Source organism: Tamandua tetradactyla, chromosome 10 (assembly GCF_023851605.1).
Source record: "Tamandua tetradactyla isolate mTamTet1 chromosome 10, mTamTet1.pri, whole genome shotgun sequence".
In the NCBI taxonomy this organism is placed as follows: domain Eukaryota; kingdom Metazoa; phylum Chordata; class Mammalia; order Pilosa; family Myrmecophagidae; genus Tamandua; species Tamandua tetradactyla.
The window spans coordinates 107,607,247-107,627,281 of record NC_135336.1 but is presented as its reverse complement, the minus strand read 5'-3'; the positions used below and the strand labels follow the sequence as shown (position 1 = coordinate 107,627,281).

General features: G+C 64.7%; 1 protein-coding gene across 1 annotated transcript in view; it reads right to left on the bottom strand.

Annotated features, from left to right (window-relative positions):
• Positions 1-4,872, bottom strand: part of COL18A1 (collagen type XVIII alpha 1 chain) — a 45,338-nt gene extending 40,466 nt beyond the window's left edge. Inside the window, exon 1 of the mRNA XM_077119194.1 lies at positions 4,271-4,872. Within this exon, the coding sequence (XP_076975309.1) occupies positions 4,271-4,868 (598 nt within the window). The 5' untranslated portion in view covers positions 4,869-4,872. The remainder of the gene's footprint in view (positions 1-4,270) is intronic.
• Positions 4,873-20,035: the final 15,163 nt, after the last annotated feature.

Genomic DNA, 20,035 nt, shown 5'->3' with positions numbered 1-20,035 from the left:
TAGATGGTTGATCCATTTAGAATTCATGTTAGCTGTAGGGTGAGGGAAGGTCCAAATTCATTCTTCTCACGTCATAATAGGCGTCTGGTTATCCCAGCACCATTTGTTGACGAGACTATTCTTTCTCCATCAAACTGACTTGGTGCCACCGTCAAAAATCAGCCAGCCGTGGATGTGCTGGCTATTTCTGGACTCTCAACTCTACTCCATTTTTCTAAACATCTGTCCTTATGCCTGGACCACACTGTTTTAATTACCATAGCTTTGTAGGAAGTTTGGAATCAGCTTTGTTCTTCTTTTTCAAGATTGTTTTAGCTATTCAGGGCCCTTAGTAATTCCATATTAATTTGAGGATCAGCTTTTCCTTTCTGCAAAAACCGGCCATTGGGATTTTGATAGGGGCTGCACTGAATTTGTAGATCACTATAGGGAGTATTGGCATCCTAACAGAATTTTGTTTTCTCTCTTGCTTTTCAGTTTGGCTAAAGATTTGTCAATTTCATTGACCTTTTCAAAAAACTAACTTTTGATTTAGTTGATTCTCTTTCTATTCTTTATTTCATTTATCTCTGCTCTAATCTTTCCTGTTTCCTTCCTTCTCCTCACTGTAGGTCTGATTTGTTCCTCTTTCCCTAGTTCCTCTAGATGGGATGCTGGGTTATGGATTTGTGAGCTTTCTGCTTTTTGAATATAGGCATTTGTAGCCATAAATTTCCCTCTGAGCACTGCCTTTGCTGTATCCCACAAATTTTGGTATGTTGTGTTTTCATTTCCATTGTTTCATCACTCCAATCTTTAAGGCCAGTGTCTTCAAATCTCCCTCAGTTCTGTCTTCACATGGCCGTCTCCTCCAGGTGTGCCGTCTCCCCCAGGTGTGCCATCTCCCCCAGGTGTGCCGTCCCCTCCAGGTGTGTCGTCCCCTCCAGGTGTGCTGTCTCCCCCAGGTGTGTCAACTCCCCCAGGTGTGTCTTCTCCCCTGGGAAGTCATCTTCCTCTGCCTCCCTCTTGTGCTGGCTTTTAAGGCCACCAGATAATTCAGGGTAATCTCATCTCAAGATCCTTAACTTAATGACACCTGCAGGACCTTGCCTGTGTGAAGCAGCATCAGGGGTTCTGGGGTCAGCTGGACCCTTTGGCACTGTCAAGCAGCACTGAGGACAATGGCTGCCTCTTTATTCTGCACTGGTCAGCGTGGGAACCACAGGTCAAAGGCCCAGACAGCTGGTGGCTGTTACTCTTCTCTCTCCAAATGCAAGGGTGAGCCCTTTATCCACCTGCAGGGAGTCAGGCAGCTCTACCCAGGCGTTTCATGAGAGTCTCTAACTAGCTGTCCAGACCTGCCAGCGGCAAGGGCAGAGGCTGGGTGGGGCTCTGGAAGCACGGGCTCGGCTCGCTGAGGCCCTGCGCTCTCCCCGGGAGGAGCGGTTGGCTGTGCCCTGCAGCACCCATAAAGCACCTGATGCTCGGGGGAGCAATGTGAGGAGAGGACGTGGCGAGAAGAGGCAATAGAGGAGGTGGTGCAGCGGGAGGGCATGGAGAAAAGACATCTGGGATTGAGCAGCTTGCAGAGAAGCTGTTTGCAACCTCAGAAGTTTTCCCAGGGGTCAGCTCCGGGTCCACCGACTCCCCGACACTGTCTCTGAGGCGTGTATGATCCAGCCCCCTGGCAATGGGCTTCCGACTCGGTCCGTGACCTGACACGGGCAGGACGGCCTCAGGCTAGCTTCCACCCTCGGCACTGGTGTCCTGGGAGCTGGTGCCACGGGCCAAGCCACAGTCCTGCCTGAGAGTGCCCTGAGGCCGGCAGACGCCATACAGGACACGTGTGACAGTGGACTGGATGCAGATGCGTCACTGGGGGCAGCGACGGGGCGGGGGGCTGTTCTGGGCAAGATTGCTCCCTCCAGTATCGGGAAACACTATGCCCAGGGGTTCCTGGACTTGGACCTGGGGAGGCCTGGGTACCCCAAAGGACTGCAACCCCAGTCTCAGAGCCCCTGTCACTGACCTGCAGGGGTGGGGGGCTGGGCCTCCTGTCCCTTCCTCAGTGCTGGCCCACCCTCCCTCACAGGGGCTGCCTTACCCCGTCCCTGCTCACGCTGGGGTGGGTCTGGTAGGCCAAGCAGGGGGGCCGCCAGGGGATCTCACTCCTCGGTGGAGGAGACCTGAGGAGGAGCCGAGACCCTCAGACCATGCCTGGGAAGGGGCCACCAGCTTGACAAATGGCCCGAGGGGACAGCGGCAGTCAGCACTGATGGGAGCTCCCTAAGGCCTGCTCAGAAGATCCCACCCACAGCCACTCCTAGAACACCCCCTTGCACAGCTGTGGATGCTGCCGAAGTGTCCAGGTGTCCTGTCAGAAGTCCCTGTTAGGCCACTAGGCCACCAGGCCAGCAGTGGAAATTCCACCCGTTTAGTTTGGTGGGATCTTGCAGCCATTGTGAAAAGTGCTGGCACAAGATCTCATGCTGCCAAGCCCCCTGACCCCAGGAGCCCCAAGCCACAGGATCCACGTGCTGCCAGAAACTTCCGGCCCCATCGAAACAGATGCAGTGGCAGGACCCTGCCTCTCACCGCTGTCCGCCCTGACGGAGCACCAGAGGGGGGTCGGGGGAGACTCGGGAGGACCAGGCCAGGGTCCCAGGGTTCTCGGCCCCTGAAGATCTGGCCTCCACCCACTGCCTGCCTCTCCCACTGGCCTCTCCTCCCCCAGAGCTCGATGACCACCACCTCCGAGCAGCCCTCCGTGTCCGTCCACCTACGGGGCTGCCGTATGTCTCAGTCTCCACCCCAGCCCCTCGCCGTCCTCCCCACTTGTCTCTGCCCTGAGCGAGCAGACTGCCGGCCTCCGAGCTGCCTGGGGCAGCCTAGAACTCATCGCTCACGTGCCCACGGGGAGGGACTGCACGTGGGTTCCTGGGGGAGCCGCCCCACAGAGCCCCACAGCCGGCGGGACCAGCAGTGAGGGGTCAAGGCCGCCCTCCACCCCCACCCCACGGCGGATGAGGCACATGGAGGGGAACGGGCCCGGCGGGCAGAGGCCGAGGGTGAGTGCCAGGAGTGATAAGGGAGCAGGTGCCGCTCACTGGGGGGCGGGGGCTTCCTCATGGGGCCCCTTCCCCTCTGCTCCTCCCCAGCAGCAGGGGCAGGCTCAGCAGATCTGGGACACAGCCGGGCGCCCCGAGCCTGGCTGATCAGGTCCCCTCCTCGGACCCCACGAGCCTGGGGCCGGGCACAGCCGTGGGCACAAGCAGGGCTGCCCCCGCCTACCGCCCCCATGGCAGCCCCAGCCGTGTGAGCCGGGGCGCGGGGGGAGTGAGGCCGCACGGTCAGCAGGGCCGCCGCCTGGACCCCCAGGGACCTTCCCACTCGCCCTGTCTTGGCCTCCCTGTGATGGGGTGTGATGGCCCTCCCGGGGCCACAGGACAGGAGCCCCCCCTCACCCGGCGTCCATCGCTGCCCCCACCAGGACCTGGGTTCAGCGCGGGGTCTCTGCCCACACCCCACCCCCAGCATACCTGGCAGGGCAGACAGCACAGGGGGGCGCCGTTACCTGCAGCTGCCCCAATGAACACGCAGTGCCCATCCTCCTGAGGGGGCAGTGAGGCGCAGGCTACAGGCAGCCCGCCCCCCCGCAGGGCGCCCCAGCACGCATCCTCCAGGGCCTCGCAGAACTGGCGGCAGGGCGGGGGTGCGGGCGGGGACCCCGCGTGGCACGGGGGCGCCAGCAGCAGGCAGAAGAAGTGCGCCAGGAAGCGGTGGCAGCGTGTCCGGAGGGGCCAGACCCAGGCGCGCGCGGCCGCTCGCAGCTGGGCGTCGCGGTCCTGCCCGAGGTGGTTGGGTCGCCAGGCACGGCGGAGGCCCAGGCGGCGGCAGGCGGGCAGGGCGGGCGCCAGGGGCTGGCAGCGGCCGGCGCCCAGGATCGATCTGAGTGGCGAGGGGGTGGCCTGGCCGCGGGGCGCCGTGGCGGGAGCAGCCAGCCCAGGCCCCGCACCCTTGCCCGCGGGTGGCCCCTGACGGCGGCCGGCCCCGACCGAAGCTGTGCGCGTGGCGTGACCCAGCCAGGCAGAAGCCCCTCCACCGTGCAGGCCCCAGCGGTCAGCAGAGGGGGCGCCCAGGGGACCCATCACCGGGGTGGCCAAAAGGGGCGGGAGTGGGCCAGGAAGGGCCGCCTCGGGGGCTTCTCGGGCGTCCAGGGGCTGGGCCGGGCCTGGGGCGGGCCGGCTTCTCCAGGGAGGGACCCCGGCCGGCGCCGAGGGAGGAGCTCTACCTGGGGGCGGGGGCGGCCCCGACGGCCCCCTGAGGGGAGCGTGGGGCCAGCCCGGGGTGGGGGTCGGCGGGGTGGGCTGGGTCCTCGGGGCTCCGCTGCCCGGCCGGGTGGCAGTGCCATTCTCCGCGGGGGTGCTGCAGGGCAGGGCCGGAGCGGGTGGGTCTGTCGGGGCAGCAGAGGCCCCAGTGGGGGGTGCATCATCCCACAGCTGGACGAAACTCCGGATACCATGGGCCACGCTCAGGATCTTGGCTCCGACGCCAGCCAGGTTCTCCTCCCTCGCGTCTGGGCTCGTAGTAGGGGTGGTGGGGACAGGAGGGGCTCTGTCTCGGCCAGTCCCTGGCCCGTCCAGGGCCGGCTCGAGGCTGGGAGGGGCTGTTCGCTGCTGCAAGGTGCCATCCTGGGGGGCGACGTGTGTGGCGCTTTCTAGGGAGGGCTGCACAGGTGGGCTGCTCGGGGGCGCAGAGACCGGTGCTGCGGTGGGGCCAGTGGTCCCAGTGGACCACAGCCAGTTCAGGCCCAGCAGGTCGGCCTGGGCAGCGGCGAGGCAGCAGGCGAGCAGCAGGAGGGCGCGGCGGCCGCTGGGGCTGGGAGCCATGGGGCTGTGTGCACACTGGAGAGCGGCAGCACGGCTGCCTCCCGCGGAGGTGGGACCGCTCCGCCCTCGCCTCGCCTGCCGCCCTCCAGGCCGGCTGCCAGCTCGCCCATTCCTGTTTCCCAACCCCTTTCTCCCATCGCTTCCCCCTCACAGCAGGCAAAACAAGGCATAGATCAAATCTCAGAACTGAGGTGACCTCTCAGGGCCATCTGACCCTCGAGATGTTTAACTCTTTCTGTCCCACACCTCCAGAAGGCAGCTGTGGGCGTTTTAAAGGGCGTCCAGGGAACCCCGAACTTCTTCAGCCCTGCCACCCGCTTGCCAGCACAGCCCCTGGGTTCTGACAAACAGGCGGCAGTGGGGAGGGGTGGGGCTGTGTGTGGGGCTGGGGACTTGGGCAGGGACACTGGTCAGTCAGGCAGGGGCTTTGGTGCTCCCTCAGAAGCTTCTGGAAGGAGCCCTCTCCCCCCACGGGGCCCGGCTCTGAGAGAGAAGGCCGGTCGCTCAGCCGTCAGGACGTCACCCCCAGGACGGAGCCGGGAGCCCCCAGCCCCGCGAGGCCCGACACCCTGTCACCCCCACACGCACTGCCCAGGAGCTCCAGCCAAGCGCTGGTAAATGGCGACTTTAAAAAATGTTCAGTTTGTCACAACTCCAACGCTTCTCCTGCAGCTGCTGCTCCAGACGTCAGCTTCGGGCGGTGGGCGACGGCGGGCGGGGGTGCCCCGGGAACTGGGTCTGCTCCGCCCCTGGCGGCCCCCCAGGCCCTGGCGTCCTGGCCTCCTCACAGATGCCTGGCCCGTCCCTGCTCCAGCTCACCTGGGGCTGGCACAGGCAGGACGCAGTTTCCCTTTTCATTCTTAAAACCCACTTCAGCAGCGCACCCACCCTGTTACCGCTGGCGAGAAGCGGGCTCTTCGCAAGAGCGCCCTGTGGGGCCCTTGCCTAAGCCCTGGGACCGCAGGCGGGGGCCTGGGCTGCTGGGCGGCATGTGCCGGGGCTCAGGGAGTGGCGAGGCTGCACCATGGCTGCAGGACAGGGGACCCCCCGTACCCCCACGCACCCTTCGAGTCACGCGGCCACCCCCTGGGCAGAGCGGGCATGGCGCCCCATGGACGCCATGGCATCAGCCTTGCCCACAGCCCGGTGCCAGGGCGGAGGTGCCCGACCACGGCGGGGAGGGGCAGCTCCAGTGCACAGGTCTTGGCCACTGGGCAGGTCACCCACCCCTTGGAGCCGTGGTCCCCTTGTCTGTAAGATGACCATCAGTGTCCCTGTAGCTGGACATGTCCCGGCCTTGTCCCCACATCCACTGGGTGAAGTCGGGAGCCAACAGGGTGCTTCAAGTGCCCCCTGCGTGGGGACGCGGAGGCCCCGAGAGGGCAGTGGGTTGGGAAGGACACAGTTGGCATCTGCTGTCCCACCGTCCGCTCTGTCCCACGGTCCGCTCTGTCTACCTGTCCACTCTGTCCTGGCTCCAGTTCCTTGTGTACTAGGGGCTCAGTCTGGGGGTCCCCAAGGCCAGGGCTGCCCCCCCCCGTGCTTTACTTTGGGGTTTAACAAAGAGAAGGGAAACTGCCCCGAGAAGGGGCCAGGGGCCGGGGCTGTCCGGGGCTGCGGAAGGCGAGAGGCCCCAGGTGGAGGCCCGCAGGCCGCTCTCCCAAGGCTCCTGAAGCGGGGCCGAGTGTCCGGGGCGCGGGCGGCATGCCCAGCAGGCTGGCGGGCACAGTGGTGGCTCCTCCCCGAGTTCCTGCACTGCCGGGATGGCACTGGCGGGAGGGGCTAGGCACCCATGCTAAGACCCACCCAGGGTGGGTGGGGTGCATGGGGGGCACTGGGGCCCCTTCCCAAGGTCGGAACTCATGGGCCCAGCAGAGGGCAGGCCTAGGAGGGGCCTCAGGTGGCACCTAGGGGTCCCCTGCCCAGGACCTGGTCCAGAGCCCAGCCCCAAGGCACACACATAAGGGAGCAGGGCTCTCCCAGGGTGGGGCTGTGGAGAAGGGGGGGCCACAGGGAAAGGAGCTGGGCCTGGTTTGGGGGTGGGGGTCCTGCTGGGTTTGAAATTCTCCTCGGCCACGGGTCTGGGTGAGACAGGGACTGGGGGAAACGGACCGCTGTGTGAGCCCAGACCCCGGGGCAGGGGTCTCGGGGGGGCAAAGGGTGGGCAGGGGCTGCCAGTGAATCAGGCAGCACGTGGGAACCAGGACAGTTGGGGTTCAGGCACAGGCCTGGGGAGGAGGAGAACATTGGAAGGGGGCAGGAGGTGGAGGGTCCCAGGAGGATGGGCGAGCCTTGTGTTGGGGGTGAGGGGCTCCAGCCCTCCTTGCCATCACACAGGGACCCCCATGCCCGCGGGCAGTACCTCCGCCCCAAGCCCCGGTTTCTCTTCCTGGGGCCTCGGCTCCCGAGTCCTCCTGGCTCCCTGCAGCCTGGTTTTGGTCCACATTGGCCAGAGGGGACCGGGTCCCGCCTCCCTCTCACTGCCCACCTCTGCTCCTCACCAGGAGAAAGAGCTGGGTGGTGGGACGCCTCCCAGCTCCCGTCCATCGGGGGCACTCCAGCCGGGGGGCCCTGCCCGGCCTGGCACACCCCCTCCCCAGCTACAGGAGAGAAACTGAGGCATCGGACTCCATGGCCTCGCTCACGAGCAGAGCCTGATCTAACGTGGGCAGCCTACACATGCACACTCACCGACACACACTCACCAACACACATGCTCACTCACTCGAGCAATCTACACATATAATCACACACACATTCACATGCACACTCACTCTTCAACACATGCACTCACACAACACACAGGCACATTCTCACATGTGGACACACATTTACACACACATACAGATACACTTGTATACACTGTCACGCCTATGCAACCGCACACACATGCAGTTCACTCCATCATGTGCACGTTTACACTCCTGCCCCTCACCACACACACCCACGCACATTCTCAGACACCCACCCTGGCTGAGCATGGTTTTGACCTTTTGTGCTCTGCACACCAGCTGTCCCCGCTGCCCGGGACCCAGTGGCCCTGTCTTCTCCGAGCTGCATGGCCGGGAGGTCACTGCCCGCCCGTGGGGCGCCAGGACGGCTGGGTCGTTGCTGTCCAAAGGCCAGGGCCGGACTGCTCGAGCCAGAGGCAGAATTTCAGAACAGCTGGTGGGGGGCGTATATGCAGACCCCTGGCCTCAGCAGGCCCGTTCCCGAAGTTAATCCCCACAATGCTACAACTACATCTGAGAAGTGCAAGAAGACAGCCTCTTCTTTGCTTGAAAATCCACCGCCACTAATGTGATTTTACGCCTAAAAACATCTCGGAAAATCCCAGGACAGAAATTACAGCACCTGCTGGCAATGGGGAGGGTATGGGGCTCTGTTTGTGGCAGCTCCCCCAACTCAGCAGCAGACAGGGGGTGCCCTGGTCCCCTTCGTCCATCCTGATGGCCCTGACACTCAGACCTTTGGGATTAAATGTACCCCCACCCCCACCCCCTCTGCCTGCATCAGCTCTGGGCAGATCTGGGAACCAGGAGCCAGGCTGGGCCAGGAGGGGCAGCAGCTGACCCCCCATGCTGCCTACCCCCACACTCCCCCCGCCCTCCCCACTCCAGACCTCCGTCTCTTCACCCGGGAATGGGGGTGGAGTGTCCACCCTCCCACCCCTCCGGGACATCCCACACCCACCTCCTCTGGAAAAGGCAAGGGCGGCCCCGCCCCACCAGGACGCTCCGCCAGGGGGCTGCAGGACACTCCCTGCCGTCAAACCTCGCACAGACCCACAGACCCACTTCCACTCATGTGCTCGCACACCCTCTCACATGCCCTCTCATACACACTCATGAGTCCACACACTTACACATGGCCACTGAGCACCTGCATGATCATACACACGAATTGCACACTCACACTCATTCTCACACATCTACAAGCACACCGTACTTGCTCACTCAGGACTCACACTCCCGCACATGCAGCGCACAGAAGCAGCGGTGCCCACGGGTTCCTGGCAGCAGCTGGGTCCCCGCAGGCCACGGCTGTGCACAGTCAGGGTCCAGGCTTGTGACGGGCCACCCTGTCCCCCACTCGCTCTGCAGGGGACGCCATGGGGTCTGGAGCCCGGCCACCCCCTCCCGGGAGTTCTGTGCAAAGGGTCTAGCTGGCGGCTTGCTCCGGCCGGCGCTGCAGGCGTCTCTGGTGGGTAGGAGAAAGAGGGGCTGAGGTTTGGGGAAATCATTTAGGATAGCCAAAACGCACACAACTTTGGGTAAGTGCTGAGCTTCTAGGAGCCGCTGGTTCCGGAGGCCCAAAGCCCCAGAGCTTCAGCAGCTCCGCCGGGTCCTGGCACACCAGGCTGCCTTCCTCTAGGGGCTGTCACCCCTGGAAAGGAGCGTGTCCTGAGGGGCGGGCGGTCCTGTGCCCTGAGGGCCACCCGATGGCCCCTCTAAGGTGGGCTTGGTTTGGGGTCCCCTCCCAGTAACAAGTGTCCTGTAAGCTTGCTCTGCTGGGCAGCCCTGGGTTTGGGTGACATGAGGTCAAAGTCAGGGCTCCGAGGGGCAGGGTGCCCAGCACAGCCCCACGCGTGAACGCCCCCTTCCCACACCAGGCCCCGCCCTGGGAAGCGCAGCTGTCACTGGCCGCATAGGACCCACCAACACCACTTCCCCAGGCACCCGACCCTGAGGTTGGGCGGGTCGAAGAACCTGTCCCGGCCCCAGTCCTCCGGAGAGGAAGAAAAACCACCCACTTCCCTGCCAGCATCCGAGATATCCCCAGCGCCACGAGCTGCCAGGCCCCAAGCGCATCGGGGCGCGGCGAGTGGGCCGGGGGTCCAGGGAGGAGCCCCACGCCCCGCCCCCAGCCCCCGCCCCGCCCTGGCCCGCTCCGGGCCCACGCCCGCGCCTGGGCGCTTTAAACTGCAGAGTGTGTCGGGGCCACTTGGCTGCGCGGCCTCGGGAGCGCGAGCCCTCCAGGAACACGCGCGCCCATCCCCACGGTCGCGCGCAGCGGAAACGGGCCACCCACTCCCCAAGGGCCGCAGCTACGCGGCTCCGGCCGGCCCCGCCCCCCGCCGCCACTATTGCGGGCAGCTGCAGTGGGGGCTGAGCCTGGACAAGCGGCGAGCGCCCCGCCAGGGCGTCCCCCAGCTTTCCTGGACGAGGCGCCCCAAATCCCCCTGACGATGGGAAAGCCCCTGCGGGCCACATCTCCAGGAAATGAGGCCGCTGTGCCCACAAGCCCACCCAGGAGACTCAGGGTAGTGTGTGGGGGGGGCAGGTTACAGAGGGGAGGGCTGACCTGGGGGGCGGGCTATAGAGGGGAGGGCCGACCTGGGGGACGGGCTACAGAGGGAGGGCCGACCTGGGGGCGGGTTATAGAGGGAGGGCCGACCTGGGGGCGGGTTACAGAGGGGAGGGCCGACCTGAGGGGCGGGTTATAGAGGGAGGGCCGACCTGAGGGGCGGGTTACAGAGGGAGGGCCGACCTGGGGGGCGGGCTATAGAGGGAGGGCCGACCTGGGGGGCGGGTTACAGAGGGAGGGCCGATCTGGGGGGCGGGCTACAGAGGGAGGGCCGATCTGGGGGCGGGTTACAGAGGGAGGGCTGACCTGGGGGGCGGGCTATAGAAGGAGGGCCGATCTGGGGGCGGGTTACAGAGGGAGGGCCGACCTGGGGGCGGGTTATAGAGGGGAGGGCCGACCTGAGGGGTGGGTTATAGAGGGAGGGCCGACCTGGGGGGCGGGTTACAGAGGGAGGGCCGACCTGGGGGGCGGGTTACAGAGGGAGGGCCGACCTGGGGGGCAGGTTACAGAGGGAGGGCTGACCTGGGGGCGGGTTATAGAGGGGAGGGCCGACCTGAGGGGCGGGTTACAGAGGGAGGGCTGACCTGGGGGGCAGGTTACAGAGGGAGGGCTGACCTGGGGGGCGGGCTATAGAGGGAGGGCCGGGTTACAGAAGGGAGGGCTGACCTGGGGGGTGGGTTATAGAGGGAGGGCCGACCTGAGGGGCGGGTTACAGAGGGAGGGCTGACCTGGGGGCGGGTTATAGAGGGGAGGGCCGACCTGGGGGTGGGTTATAGAGGGAGGGCCGACCTGGGGAGCGGGTTATAGAGGGGAGGGCCTACCTGGGGGCGGGCTATAGAGGGAGGGCCGACCTGGGGGGCGGGTTATAGAGGGAGGGCCGACCTGGGGGGCGGGCTATAGAGGGAGGGCCGACCTGGGGGGCGGGTTATAGAGGGAGGACCAACCTGGGGGGCGGGTTATAGAGGGAGGGCTGATCTGGGGGGTGGGTTACAGGGGGGAGGGCCAAACTGGGGGGCCGGTTATAGAGGGGAGGGCCCTGTCTGCAGCTCACCTGCCCTTCCTGCCCCATGGCGGGAGGCAGGCCCCACCACCCTGGCCTCTGGGTGTCTGCTGCTTGCCGGAAGCATCATAGCTGCGTCCGTGTTGGATGGGGCCTGGGCCTTGCCTTCAGGTGACACAGCCTCACTGAGCTTAATAGAAGGCACTTTAATCCCAAGTCCCCGCATCACCCTGAGCCAGGCGGAGAGCCCACCTGTCCACAGGCCAGAGGAGTCTCTGAGAACACCAAAGCCTTGGCGTCTCCCAAAGCCAGAGCCACCAAGAGCAGACCGGGCCCAAGGCTGCCCTTTTCTGGGGGACGGGGACTGGCGGGAAAGGCGCCCACTCCCCGGCGCCTGTGCTGGTCTGGGGCAAGCCCGGGCTGGATGCTCCAACTCTGCTCCCCGTAACCCGGGAGGAAGTGAGCCACTTCTGCAGCTACGCAGCAGGGCTGTGGTTTCAAGGTTCCTGCTGGATGTGCTAGAAATGCCCGTGGGAGGCTGCAGCTCTCTGGGCAGTGGGGCCTGAGGCTGAACGGCCACCCGCTGCAGGGACCCCTGTGGGAGAGGAACCCCTGACACTGCCCAGCCCCCTACGTGTGAGGCCAGCTGGCCTTGGATGGCCCAGGAGGGTGCTGCTGCCCGGTTAGAGCCGCCAGCACCACAAGGAATGTGTGGGCTCCCCAGTGGCCACCACCAGCCAGCTGGGCTCGAGACACAGGAGTGGCCACAGTGGGACTGCCTGGGGATGGTCCTGGGGAAGCTTGAGATGCATGGGAGAAAACACATGTATTTCTCGGTCTCCACGGTGACCACTGACATGGCTCCAAAAAGAGAAACACCCCACTCTGCCAGCTGGGCCATCCTCGAGGCTCCCACAGCAGCTCCCGGTTTGTGCAAGACAAGCTGCACCCTCCACCTGGCACAAGTCACCTCCTGGCTGCCAGCTGGCAGTTCAGGGTCAGCAGCCATCACCACTAGCCAACCACAGCACAGCATCTGCTGTGCTCTCCTCCTGGCAAACTCCTGCGCATCCCTCAAGACCCCACACTCTGTGCTCCATCCTGCTTCCAAGCAGGCTCACTGTTCCTGGGCCTGCCTGTCCTCAGCATTTTGCTCCCTGCCCTCCCTTCCCCACACCTGCCTGCAGAGCCCTCTGACCTCTCACAGAGCTCAGCTGGAGGAACACACCTGGAATGTCCCTGGACATTACCGAGGCAGCAGGGGCGTTTTAAATGGTGAAAGAGAATTCTGGGTAGCGAAGAGCTATAAAGGGCACGCGTGTAAGCAGTGGCTGCCTCTTCCATAAGAGCATCTTGGGACACACGATCTGTACATCCAGCTGTGTCCAGTGGTTGCAGGCTGACCCTGACACCACTCCAGGCTGGCCTGTCCAAGGGGTGTTTCTCCCCTGCCCCTCATCCCACGCGGCACACCAGCCCCTTCCCTGCAGGTGACACCCAGGGCAGCTCAGAGCTGAGACCTGGGGGCCCCCGTCATCCTTCACCCCCTCCCCGGCCCTGCGGATCCATCCCCAGGGCTCTCGACTGTGCGTGCACACATCTGAGTGTGTGTGCATGCACATCGGCGTGTCCTTATGTGGATGTGTGCTGGTGCACGTGTACTGCGTGTGCATGAACATGCATGTGTTCACGCCTGCGGTCTGTGCATGTGTGTGTTCCTTCACCGTGGCTGCCGGTCTCCTGGGGACTCCCGGGTGCCTCGGGTGCCCTGCCCTGGGCGGGGGCTGTTCCGTGGCCGGGACTGTGCATGGCGGGCGCTGGGCTCACCCCTGGCCTGGACCCCAGACCCGACCTCCCGAGTGCCGGGGACCCAGTCTGGGACCACCCCCCCCCCCGGGTGGACGGGCGTGGATGGAACCGAGGTGGTCGGTCAGCCCGGCCTGGAGACCCCTCCTCGAGCCGCATGGGACGTGCAGCCAGCCTTCCTGGGAGGGCGCCCCCTTGCCCCCCGGGGCTTCTTCTGGAAGGGTCCTCCCTGCTGCGGCCCAGCTCTGCTCCCACTTGGCCTGTCTGCTTTGGAACCCTGAATAATGCCGGCTTCTGTTTTCATCTTTTTAAGCACAGAACCTCCCGTGTGAGCGGGGGAAACCCACTCCTGAGGACCAAGGGGCCCACTCTCCCAGTCCAGCCTCCAGCCCAGGCATCTCGCCCACTCAGCTGCCAAGGGCGTGTCCCCTGGGACGGCGAGGCCACCGCTGAGCCCCAGCCCACTCCCTGCGGCCCTCCCCGGGGCTCCCAGGCTGCCCTGGGCCTGGCTCCAAGGCCAAGGGGTGAGGGATGGGGAAGGGCTTGGCCTCCCCTTGACCCCCTCCCTCAGACCTCTGTGCAGACCAGGGACGCAGAGAACCTTCAGGTGGGACGTAGCCCTTCTCTTTCCCCATGGGGACCAGGAGCTGTCCAGAGCCTGTGGGCTGCCAGGAGCCTGCCACTGGGCAGTGTCCTCATCACCTGCTGAGCACAGGCCAGCCCGAGCAGGGGTCTCTGAGCCTCAGGGATTGGGGCCAGGGAAGCTTCCCTCCTGGTGCCTGTGTGAGGTGGTGCGGTGAGGACACATTCCCAGCTGTGCTGAGACAAACAGCCCGTTTTCATCTCCACGGTGCAGCTATTCATAGATGTGACTAAGTGCACGGCCGAATCTGCATGTCCTGGTGACCTTAGGAAACACTGCTGGTGGAGCACAGCGGCTCGAGATGCTGTGGGGACTCACGGGGGGGGAGGGGGGGCGGGGGCAGCTGTAGAGGGAGGGCACCTAGCCCTGACCCCCAGGGAGGGGGTGCTCCAAACCGAGGGGTGGCTTGGCCCTAAGAGACACGCCTGAGCCTAGGGCCAAACGAGAGACAAACAGATCCAAAGAGCCCGGCGCAGCAGTTGCATTGCAACACCTGGTCTAATTTTTAACCCCCAGGGTCTGTGCCGTCCTTTGCTACCTTGGTCCCTGGGGCATCCTTTCAAGCCATTCTCCGCATTTCCCCCCCCACACACACAAGGACTTAGGAGCCAAGCTCAGCTCCTCCTCTTGTCTCAGCACTCTTCCCCAAGCCTAGCCCACCAGCATCTCCCAAGCTCTACTTGTCAGCTCTCTCAGCCCAGGTCGAAATGCCTCCACTTGGTGACAGCGGACCCAGGGGTGTCTTTTTGCCTCCTAAGCAAATACGTAGCACTGCCCTACACTTAGCTCGGTGGGCTGTCCCCAGGAGCCCCCTGAGTGGTCTAACAGCATCCCCTTGGCAATCTATCCTGCACCCTCAACCAAGCCCACTCACAGGAAAACCAAGACCACATCCATGCCACGGGGCCCTCATGACAGCCCCCAGCCCCGCTGGACCTGGCTCCACCCAGAGGCTACACCACCATGGCCACCGGCCAGCCTGGCTCTGAGGCAGCCACTGCCACCCACGTCCGCTCCAATTGAGCAGAAGCTCTCGGTGCCGCCCTGCGTCTGCAGCAGAGCCCTCTGATGGCCGGGCCGTTTAACACCGGCCTCCCGGCTAGGAGGTGCCTTCACCTTCAGAAGGCCACGTCATTTGACAGAAAAATCTGGAATCCAACTACAAAACAATTGGGCAACGATAGGAACAGGCTTTCTTGACCGGCTCTCCCAGAGCTGTCTCATTTACCGTGGCCAACCCAGGGGGGGTGGTCAGTGTGACCTGGGCACCCACATCTCAGACGCCCTCTCGGCAGCTCAGAGTTCACCAGGGTCGAGAAAGGGGCTGAGCTCAGGTGGGCATGAGGTATGGGGCTTTTAAATATTCCCAGCCCACATTCCCCAGGCAGAAGCTATCATTCCCACCTCCTTTCCCGGGAGTGACCTTCCTTGGGTTAGGGTTAGGGTTAGAGAACACTCCTAGATGGATGGTGTCTCCTGCTCCTTCAAGCTGCAGACCCTGCTCCTGCCTCCTCCAGCTGCCCCCACGTCTCAGCATGGCCCCTCTCACGTGCCCAGCCTTTGACCAGCTCATTCCTAGTCATGGATCCTGAGGAAATGATTTAAAATAATTTAAAAATCCCTTCTATGAAGATATTTGCCACAGATCCATAGCAGCAAAAACCGAGATGTGTCCTAGTGTCCAACCAGGGGGGAAAGGCTGAGTAAACTGCGGGCGTCACACCTGTGATGTTAAACACCATTTGTCAAAGGCAGTGGGTGGCAGTGGCTGGATGAGACAAATGTCCAGTTCTCCCAGGCACGGCACAGCTCGGTCCTCGGTAAAATGCCACCTGGACGGGCCAGGGGGGCTGAGGGTCACTGGCCCCAGCCCAGCGTCCAGCCTGCAGGTCCCCCAGCCCCGTTGACCCTGGAGCTGCAGCCAGACACACCAGCGCCCATAGGCTCATCCCGAAACCAGACCCCATCTTCCAGCCACCCGTCCCCGGGCAGTGCAGGCTGCATCTCTCGGATTTCTGGGGAGTGTCTGCACTTCCTCTCCAACAACCTGAGCACTCCGTGATCGCTTTTCTAAGGCGTGTCTGCCATTTAAGACCAAACCAGGGACGGGTCCCTCGGTCGCCTTCGCCGCTGACGCTGCCCCTCAACGCAGTCACCAGCTTTCCTGAGGAGCGAGCACTTCACTTTTCACGCCCATCAACCCCGCTGCCCGGGGGCCTCCCTGCTCAGCTCTGCAGCCCCCGGTGCCCTGCATCAGCCTGGGGAGGGGCAGGCTCGGCCCCTACGGCTGACACGGGCAGTACTGGAGGGGCAGCCCCTGGACCCAGCCACCGGCCTAACCGCTCTCTGCACGGGAACGCCTCAGCCCAGGGGCGTATTTTCATTCCTTCATTTAACTAATACTTCATACACCCAGCACCGGCTGAAGGGGCCCCTGCGTGGACCGGGTGGGTGGGTGTCAGCCTTGGGGGGGCTGGAACGGAGCTGCTGAAAAAAGGGGCGGGGTCCCAGCCTGGGGAGAGGCCTACAGTACAGGTAAGAGAATTCCAGAGACTGAGCGCGAAGGGGCAATTTCAGGCCTGGACGTCGGCAGCGAGGACAGACCCAGCAGGGTGGTGGAAGAGACCCGGGGGGGGGGGGTGGCCAGAGCAGGCTGGACGTCCACAGGGACCAGGGGTGGGAGGGTGCGGGCTGCCCATCGTCGGAACCCTGGGAGGGGGGTCAGTGGCAGCTGCGGGGCACGCGTATTTCCCGCCACAGGCACTCAATGCTGGGCAAGTGGCGTGGGGGTCTGGGTGGGCCACACCTCCTGAACCTCCCACCCGCTGGGTCAGTGGGGCCCCGGGCAGAGGACAGATGGCGTCTCTGGGGCTCTGGGACCTGGGTGTGTATTGCTGTGAGTTGTGCTCAGCGGTGGCCCGGTGCAGGCACCCTCGCCATCTGCGCCAAGGCCACAGGCCTTCTAGAACCCGTGACAGCCCGGCGAGGAGTCCCCACGGGGATGAGAGGGTCGGGCGGGAGTCTCGGGCCGGGCGTGTGGGAGCCTTGCTGCCCAGCCCCATGGCCAAGAGCGAGGAGCATGCGGCCGGTGGCCTGCTGGGCGGCTCCCAGGTGTCCTGCGCATTTGCACCGGGGGCTGGAGGGCAGCTGCGGCCGCTGGGTTCCCACATGAGAGCCGGGTGGGGGGCTGAGGTGACCCTGGCCTGCTTGGCCCCTCGGCCGTGGGGACCGCAGTGATGGGGCAAACACCTCCTCCCCAAGGCCCCTGGCCTGGCTGGCCAACTCCCCGGTCCCTGTGCTGCCACCATGCTGCTCGGAGAGCAGCTGGACTGGGAGGCGGCTGGGTGCCCAGTCCTGCCCATGAGTACGGCCACCAGGTGCGGGCAGGGCCTGCTCTGCAGTGCGGGAACTGCCCCATTGGAAGCTTCTAGAAACAGCCACTCAACAGTGGAATAGAACCCACAGGGAGCAAAGGAAGAAACAAAGTAAACGTGCATAACAGGCGAAGCTGACAATTGAGGGCATGGGGGTCACCGTGGCACATGGATGCAGGGGCAAGGAGGGGCCACACGGCCGGTGGACCAGGGGGATGGCGGCGGCTCAGCCACCACGGGTCTCGGGTGGGTGCGACACTGAAAGCACCCGAGCCCACGCTGCCCCTCAGGTCCCTTGTCGGTCGCTTCCTAGCGGCAGGGCGAGGAGGCAGAGAGCCCGCAGGCGCCACCATCCCGTGGTCACTGCAGTCCTGCCCAGGATGGCTGCCCGGGGGCATGCTCGTCTGCAGGAGAGTGGGTGCTGCCCAGGCAGCCTGGCCCGAGGGGACGGCGACAGGGAGGGTGCGAGCAGGGCCAAGGATTGGGACTCGCCCAGGGCAGAGGGGTGCCAGGGGCCTTAGAGCCCTGAAGGGGGCACAGCCGGAGAGAAACGCCGAGGGGCCTTCTCCAGAACCCATGGCCAGGGCGCTTGTGGTTCTCTGCATCTTCATTTGTAATTACGAAAACAAAACTCAAAACCAGAATAAAAAAATAAAGGGTTAAACAGTGAGATGCAGGTGTTGGGGGAGAAGGGCCCGCAGGATGCTTCTGGCACCAGCGGCAGAGGCGAGGGGCAGCGGACCCAGGGCTGGGCTGGCGGGTGGGGCTGGGGTGGGGGTCGCCCACGCAGAGGCTGCAGCTGGGCTCAGGGAAAGAAGCTGTGGGTGGGCCCTCGCTGGGTGGCTCCAGCCCAGCAGTGGACCAGCCGGGGGCTTGAGCCTGGGGGCCTGGAAGCTCCTGGAAGCCCTTGGCCCCAGTACTCCCCTCCCTGCCCCGGCCACCTGCCTGGCCGCGCCTACCCAACTCCTTCCTCTCCACTGACTGCCTTGGGAGGGGCTGGGGGCCTGGGAGAGCAGGGAGGGGAGGCAGGTGACCCCTGCGTCAGGGGTCTGGAGGTGGCTGGGGTCACAGGTGGCGGGATTCCTGCGCCAGGGCGACGGGGCCAAACAGGGCGTCGGCGGCTCGGGGTGGGGTGGGGTGGGGTGGGAAGGGGAAGAGGGCGGAGGTGTGGGTAACGGGGAAGGGGGAGCGGCAGCGCAGGGCGCTGTGGGGGCGGGTCTGTGGGGGGGAAGGGCCAGGTGGGGGATGCCGAGGGGCGCATCTTGTGAGCAGGCGGCTGCGACGGCCCTGTCCTGCAGGAGGTGGGACCTGCCTGGCACAGATGCCGCCCACAGAGGTCTTGGGTGCAGCAGCCTTGGCCAGGGGATGGCCCCTCTGGACAGCGACGGTGCCGGGGGAGCGAGCACCCACCCTGGGCACCCCTGGCCACCCCTGGGCACCTTTGGCTGCTCTGCGCGCTTGTTTTGCAGACTTGGCGGCTGGAGGGAGATGGGGGTGACATTCCCCCGCCCCTGGCGCAGCGCTGCCTCCTCCCTGGCCTTGCTTCCTTCTCTCCACCACCAAAGAAACACGCAGATGTGCACACACTCTGGGGGGAGCTTTTGTTTTAAAATCATAAAAACAATTCTTAAAAGACCCCTCCAGGCCGGCTCGGGGAGCCACTTAGGCCCTGCCCATGGCGCCCCACCTCCCGATTTGACCCTGCCCTGCTGCACCCCTCAGCACCCAGCCTTTGACTTCACCCCACTACTGGGCACCCCCCATGCCAACCCTCCTCCCCCCACCGGCGTTGCCTCTCAGGCCTGCCCGGCCCCCCCACCTCGGCTCCTGCCGGTGCCCCCCCAGGCCTCTGCCCAGGGGCACAGCCCCTCCTCCTTTAGTTCAACAGAACCTATGTTTCTACGTTGGGGGGCAGGAAACCCCGGAATCCGCGGGGTTGGGAACCACTGGGCTGGTTTAAGATGGCACCCACCAGGGTGACCACACCCTCCAGCAGGCTCAGCTCAGAACAGGGAAGCACACCCCACTCCGAGTGTATCCCAAGTCCCAGCGTGGAGCCCGGCCTCTCACCTAGGATGGGGGCCTTTCTCACGCAGCCCCCTCGGGTGTGGTCCTGCTGAGCACTGCCAGGGGGCTGACTGAACCCCACAGCCGCGAGCACCCCACCCCTGCCTGAACCCCACAGCTGCAAGCACCCCGCCCCTCCCAGGAGCAGCACTCTGTGCCCTCGTGGGGCTTTGAACTCCCAGCCAGTGCTACTCTGCCCACTCACCCACAGCCGGGACCACTCAGCATGCGGGAGGCGAGACCACCCTGCCAACCCCGTCCCCAGAGAGACAGAAGACACTCTCATGCCACATAATAAAGACAAGCAGGGGCAGCAAGGGGTGGGGAGCGAGGGGGGCCCCAGAAGGAGGGGGCATCTGCATTAGGCAAGTTCCAGGAGCTCCTTCCTCTTCAGCCGAGGCTCCCATCGCTGCCCCGAGGCTGGCATCACCCAGAGGCCTTGCCAACGCTGCACTGGGGCCCACCCAGGCGTGCCAGCCCCTTGTCTCGCTCAGGCCTGGGTCCCGGGGTTTGGACACTCCCGGCGGGTCCATGCAGCGAGGTGTGGGTCACAGGAGGGGGCTGCTTCAGGGGCCGTGGGCAGAGGGGACCCTGTGGGCAGGGCCGGCCTGGATGGGGTGAGTGGCTAATGCTGCCAAGCCTAGGGCTGCGCCCAGCACCTCTCCAGGGGCCCGCGCGCCCCACGAGCTACGGAGCCTTGGAGGGACCTTCATAGTCCAGGGTGACCTGCTTCTGGAACTTTCCCAACCCCCCCCCCCCCCCAGTACACATGCTCGGAGAATGGAGCAAATTGCACCTCAATCCAAGGAACATCATTACCCAGGTAGGCTGGTTGCCAAAGCGATCTCCAAACACACAGCCGGGTTCCAGCCTCCAGCCGCCAGGAAGCCTCGAGAACCTGGCCGGAGATGTCTGCTCCAGATAACCAGGAGGGCGGGACTCGGGGCCCCAGGACGCACCCCGCGGCCTC